Source organism: Achroia grisella, unplaced genomic scaffold (assembly GCF_030625045.1).
Source record: "Achroia grisella isolate CSIRO2021 unplaced genomic scaffold, CSIRO_AGI_Agris_v1 utg2786, whole genome shotgun sequence".
NCBI classification, from domain to species: Eukaryota; Metazoa; Arthropoda; class Insecta; order Lepidoptera; family Pyralidae; genus Achroia; species Achroia grisella.
In genome coordinates this window covers 2,525,929-2,537,233 of record NW_026712766.1, presented here as the reverse complement: position 1 = coordinate 2,537,233, position 11,305 = coordinate 2,525,929, and the positions used below count along the sequence as shown (strand labels likewise).

General features: G+C 34.7%; 1 protein-coding gene across 1 annotated transcript; it reads right to left on the bottom strand.

The window, feature by feature from the left end:
• Positions 1 to 7,162: 7,162 nt before the first annotated feature.
• On the bottom strand, positions 7,163 to 10,969 carry LOC131843149 (trypsin alpha-like). The gene is made up of 5 exons (XM_059191758.1): positions 10,924 to 10,969; positions 9,212 to 9,383; positions 8,453 to 8,708; positions 7,919 to 8,027; positions 7,163 to 7,398 (listed from the first exon to the last, which is right to left on the bottom strand). The coding sequence occupies exons 1-5, from the start codon at positions 10,967 to 10,969 to the stop codon at positions 7,163 to 7,165; spliced, it is 819 nt and encodes a 272-aa protein (XP_059047741.1).
• Positions 10,970 to 11,305: the final 336 nt, after the last annotated feature.

Below are 11,305 nucleotides of genomic sequence, written 5' to 3'. Positions count from 1 at the left end.
AACAAACTCAATTCTACTTATACGTTGCATTTACTAAAAACTTAAATTGTTTCGACTTTGATATTTTCTCAAATTCTGATCGAATGTGAAAGATCCTTATTTCAACGGAATAAAGTTTAAAATATATTAAAACCGTAAGCGAACCAACAGCTTATATTTTGACACCAGCATAGTTTTTAGGAACCACTGGGTTTACCATCAAAATTAATTTTTTGAATGGATAATCATAATAACAAACTAATTTTTAATGGATGATAATGGAATGGTACACCCTCCTGCTCTAACAGGGATGCCTATTTATTGATATTCCACTGTTATGGGTATTCCCATAAGATGTGAATACCATGTTAGCCATACGGCTTGGTATAGTGTTTATTTCTAGTTTTCTAAGTCAATTTGGTAATTCGCAGCTATGCTGTTGCTACAGCATCTAAATTGTAACTATATACATGCCTCTTATGGTCTGTCTGTATATTGTTATATATTTCAATCGACAAATCTCAGTAAAATAATTATGTTGATATTTTCTACATTTACTGATATCTATATTATTTATTATTATAAAAATAAATGTAACTAATGATTACATTTCGACAAAAAAAATTTTTCGTCTCGCGTTCTTTACTGATATCTATATTGTTTATTATTACAACAAAAATATCTATATCAAACTTCTTTCTTTCATCATCTTCATCTTCTATGCGTTTCGTCTGTTTTCTTCTTACGATTCTTTTTCTTTCGCAATTTTTTTAGCAATATTTGTTTAATAATGAATCTTATTTAGTTGTAGAATAAATAGTATTAGATAATTAGTGTTGTTAAAAGAAATATAGCTTTAATAATGAATATTTTAATATGTAAGGTTGTGGTATGTTTGCCAAACTATAAAACAGCTGTCATCCGTCCAAATTGTAATTGTGCCTTTATTATATATGATATATATATATGATATACAATATATATGTGTTTACAGTCATACTTGACTTTAGACATATAATAAATATACATAAAATACTATTATACAATGTCATCAGTGAAGTTCTAACAGTACTTTTTTTAACGAAACGAATCTTCATAGATTAGGCAAGTGGTATATGTGAGATTCTTATTGACCAAAACACTCCGGTGTTCCTGTTCGGTCTGTCAGAGGCCTTGGAATATACTGCAATATTTACATGATACTGCAATAAAAATATACAGGTACCTCTGTAGCCTTGGTCCCTGTTCTATCAGTACTAAAATGTTAAATGTCTTTTTTAAAAATTGTAATAGCAAACAAGCTGACGGTCACCTGATGGTAAGAGATACCCGTCGCGTATATACATGAATAGCGCTATATGATGTCATACTTGATACAAGTACTAATATCTCACTTATCTTGTAATTTACACTATTTGAATGGGTTTTTTTATTTGTTAGTCTTTATTGCACCTTAAAAAAAATAAAAAACAGTATACATATACAGTAAGTAGGTACAGAAGGCGGTCTTATCGCTAAAGCAATGTCTTCCAGACCAAACTTGACAGCCTCGGTGGTCTAGTGGTTTAGCACGCCGCTTTACTATCCGATGGTCGTGGGTTCGATTCCTCGCACGATACAAACATTTGTATTCATAAGTATGATTGTTTGTATCGGTCTGGGTGTTTTCTATGTATAATATGTATTTATTTACAAAATAAAAATGTATCCATATATTTATATCAGTTGTCTAGTACCCATAACACAAGCTCTGCTTATCGTGGGACTAGATGGCGCTGTGTGAATTGTCCTGAGATATTATTATTATTATTATTAAAATGAAGGTTTTATTTTGGGTTTTTATCATATGTATAAATTACCGAAATCATAAAATTAAGTACTTTCAGAACTTCACAACCGATGTATATTCGCTGCCTTTACATTACACGTTCTTCCGCGTGACACGTGTTTCACGCGCGGGAAAGCCAGCGCACTCAATCGTGATTGCATTTATCTATTTTTTGTGTTCGCAAATTCGCGTATATAGGAATAAGAAAAATTTATGTCAATCAAAATCAACATAAATTAGAATCTTTTTGGAAAAGGTAATGATTTTTTTTACTGTATACCCTATACAGTAAAAAAAATCATTACATAACTGTATTACGGCAAGGTAAGAATCTAGGACCATATATATAATATCTTTCTTGTCTTTTCTTTTAACATTTCATTTTCAATTCCATCGATTTAATATTCCAAATTATGCTTTTGTTCTATAGTCAGATGTTCGTATTTTGCAATTATAATTATTACAAAAAGTCGCTAAAGCAAGCACGATTGAAAGACACGGGAATGCGCCAGCTGGTGGCGCGCGCAGTCCTTCTCATTCTCCTTGTTTCCATCCACAATCTTCTCCGTTTGCAAGCATATTCGCGCGATAAAGACCGTACGTGTAATGGCAGCTAATATGAAATCATTAAAGAGATGACATCCCTGCAGATGCACTGTAAATCTTTAAAAAAAAGCCAATTCTGCCAAGTATTAAAAAAATAAAACAAACTTCATTGTTAAATGTTATTGTATGTAAATAAAATTAATGAATGGCATAATAAATGTACCATTTTTAAAATATTAGCGTAAGTTTTTAAATTCTACTTTATAATGTTTTAATTTCATTTGTATAGGACCTGTGATTGAAGTGCTTTCAAATTGTGTACCACAGATATTAAAAAATGACAGTATTGTCAAAACAGTAGACCAGAGGTTCCCAAACATTTTTGTGTCGTAGACCCGTTGCCAAATTTTTCGGTTTTGGGTAGACATCAATACCAAGAATGGTATTGATTTTTGTAAATTTCTACCTGTAGCAAAGTTTAGTATTAAAAACAACAAGATGACCGCTGTCGTAGACCCCTTGCAGTTTGTCATAGACCCCTGGGGGTCGATATAGACCACTTTAGGAATCACTACACTAGACGATAGCGATATCTATTCTAAACACAGAGTTCAGTTCGAATCCTGTCATGAAAATATTTCATCCGAGCACTTTAATTTTTTTATTTGAATAAATATAATAAAATTGTATGCAATACGTTTTAGGTATTATAATATATACCATATGTATAAAAATACACAGGTCCTAGTTATGTATAAATAAAATTGTATATTTAATTCTGCAGTCTACAAAATTGTTCTTTAAGATTGGAGAAATAAATATAAATAAACCCATAACTTTTAAGTTTTACGATGTAAAGAGCTTATTACACTATCAAATATACGAGAGATCTTGTTTTGTCTTGTCTTGATCTTGTTACTAAGGCTATTGAACTGTTATTAAGCATCCATTTTGATGTGATCATGATGATTGATTTTGATATGATTCGAGGATTAAATATAAATAAAACTATATTAAGGAGTTGGTTGTAAGTAATAATTACAATATCGCGCATAGTACTGATTATTGACGACCTCGGTGGTCTAGCGGTCTAGCACACCGCTTTACGACCGATGGTCGCGGGTTCGATTCTCCGCACGGCACAAACATTTGTATTCATAAGTATGATTGTTTGTATCGGTCTTGATGTTTTCTATGTATATGTATGTATTTACAATAAAAAAAAACTATGTATATGTATCAGTTGTCTAGTACCCATAACACAAGCTTTAGCTAGCTTAACTTAGGTCTAGATGGCGCTGTGTGAATTATCCTGAGATTATTGTTAGTGTTTATTTTCAACATATAGTCATACCCTGAAAGTGACGTAATGTCGTAAACATAGTGGTTTAGTACCCCGACATGGAATGCGAAAAGTTATGAGTTCTAATGAGAACACCAAAAAACTTTGAGTGTCAATGTATATTTCTAGCTTTCCTGTAATAAAAACACCTGACAGTAAAGCCAAATTATTCTGAGAGACAGCAGTAAGATCGACCCATGTCGTTGTTTTCAAATATATCCAGTTAAATGTGTACATGTTCATATTATGAACTAATACCAAGACATTAAGAATTCTGTTGAAAAATTTTCATGACAGACATGAAAATTTTTCAACAGAACTTTAATATTTTTATTTGACTAAATGTAATTAACTAATTTAAATGCTTACCCCTTACCCCATCTGGGATTACAGTTATAAAGGTAGATTTTATAGTTTTTGAATGCAATTGCCCTACAATTTATTTATGACAGACAGACAGATTATAATATAATAAAATTCCAATAAGATAATTCACAATGTCATCTAGTCTCAAGCTAAGCAGTGCTTGTTTTATGGGGACTACATGTTTTTAACTAAGCCCAAAGAGTATTTTAATGTACGCAATTTCGAAAAAAAGAATTAAATACTTAAATACATTTTTTTTGTAAATACACACATAATATTCATATAAAATACCAATACAAACAATCATACTCTTGAATACAAACGTTTTCCTGCGAGGAATCGAACCTATAACAGTCGAAAGTAAAGCGCTATACTAAATCGCTAGACCACCGATTTTCAATTCCTTTTACACTTTATAGCTATAATGATAACTGCTTCATAATGTACATGTCGTCGATCGTATATTTGATAATGTAACAAGGACCCAAGAGCGAAGCCCTTGAATAAAATTAACTTATTACTAAATTTGACTGACTTATCAATTTGGAGATCTTAAATTAGAATCAATTTTCGGACTATATATGTGGGACCACCGAATTTTATACTCTAGTACATAAGTATTACCTTTATTATTAAACTTCTAGAACGTTCTAGTTTATTAAAAAGCAATAATTTGTGCCTTTATACTATAATAATCGTAGTCTTGCCTATTCAAGATGTTGTATAAATTTTTTATATAATATATACCTTGTCACTTGTATAAAACAATTCCCAAAGATGAAAAATCTAATATTTCGCAATAATACGCCTATTTGGGTGGGATATAATATTTTTGAAATGTATAAATAATAATTGAACAATTATATGAGTTTAGTATGGAAAATAGCCCAAATTGTATTTCAATAAATCATGTTTTTATTTACTTTGTTTTTTTTTCTCGAACCCTATTGCTACCACTTATATTTATTTTTCTTAAAATGTTTTTTTTTTATGTAAATGTAAACAGGCTTTCGCCACACCTGATGGTAATGTAATTGGTTTTAGAAGATCAGAATTGTACTATTAGTAATGATACACCTCGAAACGGCTTGACTGATTATGACCAAAATTTCATCGAAGGTTGATCTTCAGGCATCCATTTAACACTAAAAAAAATCCAATCTGTCAAGGTCGAGTTTTTAAGAATAAATGCGCTCTGCTCAACATGTAATCTGGTATGTAAACAACACACAGGAAATAAACCTAGTGTAATATACTCTTGTTGAATATGATATCACATTTGGGCCGTTGTGCGTGTTGAGCTGACGCTGTTGAAGTAGTCAAACTCCTCCCAGAAGCTCAAGCTTCCTGGTTACTTCATAGACTTCACGGAGCAACCTCACCGTTCCAAGGATTTGCGTACATTGTGTGGCCACTGCAAGCACTCCAGGATTACGTGAGCACCCGTTTCTCTGGCTTCAAAGTAGAGAAGGCTTCGAGAAAGTGTCTGGAGCACCCATTGTGTACAAGTGTTTGTTTAAGAGACAGTGGCCCGTTATTGTCCCTAGATTTTGCCTATTTAGGTTAAGTAGACATTTTGTTGGTAAGTGTGCCGTCACCATTACGGAGGATTACAATGCCACGCCTACGTAATTATAAATAATCCCGTAATTACACTGCTATCCTTCTCCCTAAACAATACAGCTTGGAAATTAAGCTACGTGGCGAAGTAACCTTTTTTGCCACCACGTAACCGTGGTAAGGTGAGGCAAAACACAAAGCAGGCAAATTTTTATATACGCTACATACATCAACATATCCTTAACGCTGCCAAAAACAGACGAACTTCTTAGCATTCCATGTATTCACCGTGCCGGGTCCATCGTGTGGCAGAGAGGGAGCAGTTCCCAGAAAGAACGGCGTAAGCGTTATATCATCATTCATAAACTTATTCACGCAGTGTGTATCCTGTCTTCAAATTCGCTTATTTATACATCTAAATATAAATGTGTATACAATTTATATCGTGGCTAGATAATATAAACATTAATGTGGGTCATAAAAGGAACCCTGCAGCTGTTACAACTTCAAGTAACAATAATACATTATCTAATACGAATTGATAACGTGTGGCATTTATAGTTAGGATGTATAAATTACTGTACCTACCTATACTATATATCTAGGTATAATGATAAAGTATAAGTCTTAATGTATTTTAGAGAAAGTTTTTTTTATCTTGTAAATGAAGTAAATCAAAAAATGTTTATAAAACAATTAGATTACAATAATACAGTATTGGGATAACCTGGTAAGCCATCCATATCCATTATCATACCACAGATTTGTTTTTAATAAGACAAATTTAAAATGTTAATATCCAAATATAGCTGAAATAATTTTAATATATAACAAAAGTTACTTATTAGAACAAAAAAAATATGAACATAACATTGAACGAAATTAAAAGATTAAAAAATAAAACTTGGTATATTTTTTTGATGTAATTGGAATTTCAAGGAAATTTGCTGCCCTGTGATGATAAATGATAACCGTCTATATATATAAATAGCACTATATGTATCATGACAGCACATTATCACGTTACACCCATAACACTACTCGTGGGTTGCCATACCGGTGAACTATGATGCCTCATCTCCTGTAATTTCATTTCTTTATCGTACCCTCCAACAGAGATTACAAAGCAAGCTTCTTGATGGCTGAAATGGGTTTTGAAGTATTAACGCAGATTTTTATAAAGTCTACCATGGGACCTTGGGAGATGGGAATTGTTAGTAATGTGAACTAATAACGACATTGCTAGCAATGTTCTATGTCAGGATGAACTCCACGCGGTTCCCCTAGGAAACCATCGTGATAAATTCATGGTGAATTTACCACGATGGTCTAACCTGACCTCATACTCATCTTATCACCCTCCACTGGCATTAAGCTTACACCGTTAGCGCAGGCGGGCACCATTCCATTATCATCCACAAGAACCATGATACCTACTGTCAATCCCAATTCACATAAAACTACACAATCCAGATAATAAAAATGGAGAATACAAAAAAAAGAATGCCGCAATAAATTTTAATCCACAGATAATTTACAAATTACAACACAGAGCGTGCTACCCTGACAGGTGCACTAACGGTTCTACCAGCAGGAGGCACGGCATGTTCCAAAATCCAGCCAGTATGTCTGTCAATCCTGGTAAATACGTCAGGTGTGCTGTCGTCACAGGATACGTAGTACGATGACAAACCCGCTAGGATCTCACCGATGATTAGAGGTGCACCGGAGTCAGCAGAGCAAATACTGGTGCCATTAGATGCGGCGCAAAGCACTTCTGTTGAAAACAAAACATGAAGGACATTTTAGCCGCTTATGAACGTCAAATTTTATTAATATTTTTTCCCCTGTAGTCCAGTTCAGAATATAAATCCAATTGAGAAGAACTGGCAAGAAACTCAATTGAATTACTTTTTTTTAAAGCCAGTTTATTTATAATGTATTTATATAGGTGTCTGTCTAACAATAAATGAAAATCCCGTGCATGAACAACTATTATCATGCTCGTCATTCAAGTAATCGTTTAGCGAGTAATTAGGCTTTTGATTATAGACTTTAAATCGTTTAGAGTGTCATATGCACTCGCCCCCTATCGCCCTAAATCATCGCTGTGAAAACCAGTAGTCCGAAAAAAAACATAGTGGTGAGATGATAACAATCATGCTTCACCTCCATACCAGTAATTTCACTGGCCTTCAACTGAAATACAACTTACAAAGCAAGCTGCTTAGAGGCTGAAATACGAGTCTGAGGAACTCTTGTAGACGAGTTTATAAGTGTATATAGTAAAAACTTACGGTCATAAATGGTCACACTCTCAATGCTTTCGTAGGCAGCTGCACACTGCTCCTGTCCCAATACGTTAGAGTCGATTTTCTCCAAGCTGGTAAGCTGTGACCCACCGTCCTGATAAAACAGTTATTACCTTAATAATTATCATATTTTATATATTATACACATATTAGTCGTATGTATTGTAATTTATTATAATCGTATATGTTTATAACTTCCTTGTCGTAAACATGTGTTTATTTATCTTTACTCATTTAATTAACTACCTTACCTACCTAATTCACAAATGTACGGTACATTTGTGAATTAGGCACAGTTCATCCCAAATATTGAGTGGTAGAGATTGCTTACTATTGAGACGTTCAAGAAATGAGTGTATTCCTTCTTAAAGGCCGGCAACGCATTTGCAATTCCCCTAGTGTTGCAGGTAATCACTAAACAAATGACTTAAGTATAAAAGTGAAGAAGAAAAAGGAAGGGCCAATATATTATTAGGTATAACATGAAACTAGACTAGGTGAAAAAGTATTGATACTCACAGCTTCAAATCCCCAGCTGATGATCTCTACAGGATATCCAGCAGGGATGTAAGTCTGCTGTGGGGGTATGTACACGACGTTAACTGTTGGTGATATAATAAGAGGCGTGGCCAACACCACGATGGCAATGTCCGCAACGCGAGGGTTTTCGACATAATCGGGGTGTATGATCAACTCGGCGACGCGGACCACGCTGCCACCGAAGAGGCTGGTCGTGGATCCAGCGCGGATCCCCACATTTTCTTGGTTTGCATCACTGTACACAAATGTATCTTATTAATATTATTACTTATAAACGCGAAAGTTTGTGAGTATGGATTAGTTATGCATCGTCTTAACATAAGAAAACAATCTAATTCTATACTAAACGGAAGTTATAGATTCTACGTCTATACTTAATAAATAATAACTCATAGAAATAATTAAATATCTTATTTTTAAATACAAAATCAGTCGAGTTTCTTACCAGTTCTTTTCAATTGAATCTGTATAGGTACTGAACTGGACGGTAGGGAAAAAATATTAATATAAAAAATTTAAAAGCGGCTAATATGTCCTACATGAATAAATTATTATTGATTCGATTTGATTTGATTTGTGTCTGTCTGTTATCTTTTTATAACTAAACAGGTGAATTGATCCTAATGTAGGAAGATAAATGGGTATATATCGAAGATTATCTTTTATCACAAAAAATTCGGTCCAGTTGAGTTCAAATTTTATTATTAGAATAAGTCAGTGAATTAGTATATTACTTACGTAAAACAGTAAGCTGAGGTGAGTACATGCCATGATGAGATGAGAGAGCCCACGCACCGCTGCACGGTTGTATTGGATCCTGGATTGTAGTACTCCACGGATACCAGGAATGGGTAGTCGAAGATTGTAGTCGGTGTGCCACCTACTATACGACTGACAGACGATGCTGCCGCTGTTGACAAAAGGTGGATTAACTATGCGAATTTTAGTTGTTTTTTTTTTGTATGGATGATAATGGAATGGTGTACCCGCCTGCGCTAACGGTTTACACTGGCGGGGCACCAGTGGAGGATGATAAGATATGCATAAGGTCAGGTCAGTTAGCCCATCGTAACAAATTCACTCATCTCTCTGGCGGTATCGAGCCACTCCGCTTGAGGCGAGACTTCGCCTCGCTTTGTGTGTTCTACCGATTATACAACGGACTATGTTCTGAGGAATTGTTCGACATGATGCCGACAGCCACCTTTTACCACTGCACCGCTCGCCATCGACAGGGAATTCATCCCCACACACTGGAACCTAAGTAGTCCCGAACAGTGCGGTTTCAGAGGAGTTTCCTCCCGCGTACACTTAGATTGTGGAATGAACTTCCTGCCGAGGTTTTCCCACGAGACTACAGCATGGGGTTTTTCAAGAAGGGTATATTAAGGTTTCTTAAGGGTCGGCAACGCGCAAGTGATACCCCTGGTGTTTCAGGCGTTCATAGGCTACGGTAACCATTTACCATCAGATGGGCCGTATGCTTGATTGCCACCATAGTAGTATAAAAAAAAAACTAACAACCCCCTTCCCCCCATTTTAGGTGATAATGACATGATGCACTCAGCTGTATTAACGACATACGCTGGTAGAGCATAGTGAAGGATGATAGGATAAGCATGAAGTCTGGTCTATTGTTTCACCTTGGCGAATATATAAGTAATAAACTACTGTGTTTCCAGGAGGAGTGTAAAGCCCTCACCAACGGCTATAAATGACTTTGATAAAAATAATGAAATGCCAAAATATGGGCGATCGGGATATGGTGGACACAGAAGAGCAAGTGAAAGGCTAGGCCTTTGTCCTTGAAGCGGTCGCCGTAGCCGGAACCGCCAGTACAATATCATGGAAGTCGACCAAATATGGGGACACGGGGCCAGTAGTCCCCAGTACTACAGGTAAGACAATATGACATTCTATTACTAACAATCCCCACTTTTCAACAAGTGGACCGTTGAATTATTTGCCATTATGCTTACTGATATTATAAATGCAAAAGTACCTAACTCTGTCTGTCCGTCCGTCTTGAATTCATGTCAAAACTACCGATCTGATTTGGTACACAGATAGTCTAGACCCTGAGAAAGAACGAAAGGATATAGGCTACTTTTTAATGCGAGAAAAAAATTGTAAGGGGTTGAAAAGAGTGATGATAGTTGTATGGAAATATCAGCTTGAAACTTATTTTATAGGCCATTGGTTAAATATAGATAAATATGATATTCAAAGTTTGAACATTTTAAATATACCCTTAAGAGACGGAAAAATAAAGTAGGGGATAATAGTTTACATGGAAATTCGTCATTTTTGAAGCTAGAACGATTAAACGTTTTCTTTGAATTAGATCACTGAATATTATTTCTTTATTAGGTCAAGGTCACTATAACACGCGGACGAATTCGCGGGCACTGCTAGTAATTATATAAAAAAAAACTCTCCAAGGTACTCACATACAGCAATGATTGCCAATATTAAATAAATGATCCTGAACACCATGATGATCACACCCCTCCAGTTTATCAAATAATTTGACAGCGGAAAGGCCGCGGCACTACAAAGCTATCATTATTGGATATAATATATCACTATCAATTATTAATGTGTCTAAGTTCTTAACTATACAGCGTGTTTATATTACCTAAAATGTGTTTTATCACGTGATTGGTCCCTCGAGTCGGATATATATAAAGGAAAATCCAGAGGACCGATTGTGTGCCGATTTATATTTTCGCAGACATTTTAAAATCCAATTTAGATTAGACATTAGATCTATCATCTAGACAACTAGTTACCTGTCTCCAGCACGAAATATACGTAGATATACATATATAG

What these genes read in the sequence shown, in the direction of transcription:
- LOC131843149 (XM_059191758.1), bottom strand. Translation starts at nt 10,969, where the DNA reads ATGGTGTTCAGGATCATTTATTTAATATTGGCAATCATTGCTGTAT. An exon ending in TCAGCTGGGGATTTGAAGCT is followed by an intron (nt 8,028 to 8,452) that starts GTGAGTATCAAT and finishes CTGTTTTATCAG; the next exon opens with GACGGTGGGTCACAGCTTAC. An exon ending in GAGTGTGACCATTTATGACC is followed by an intron (nt 7,399 to 7,918) that starts GTAAGTTTTTAC and finishes TGTTTTCAACAG; the next exon opens with AAGTGCTTTGCGCCGCATCT.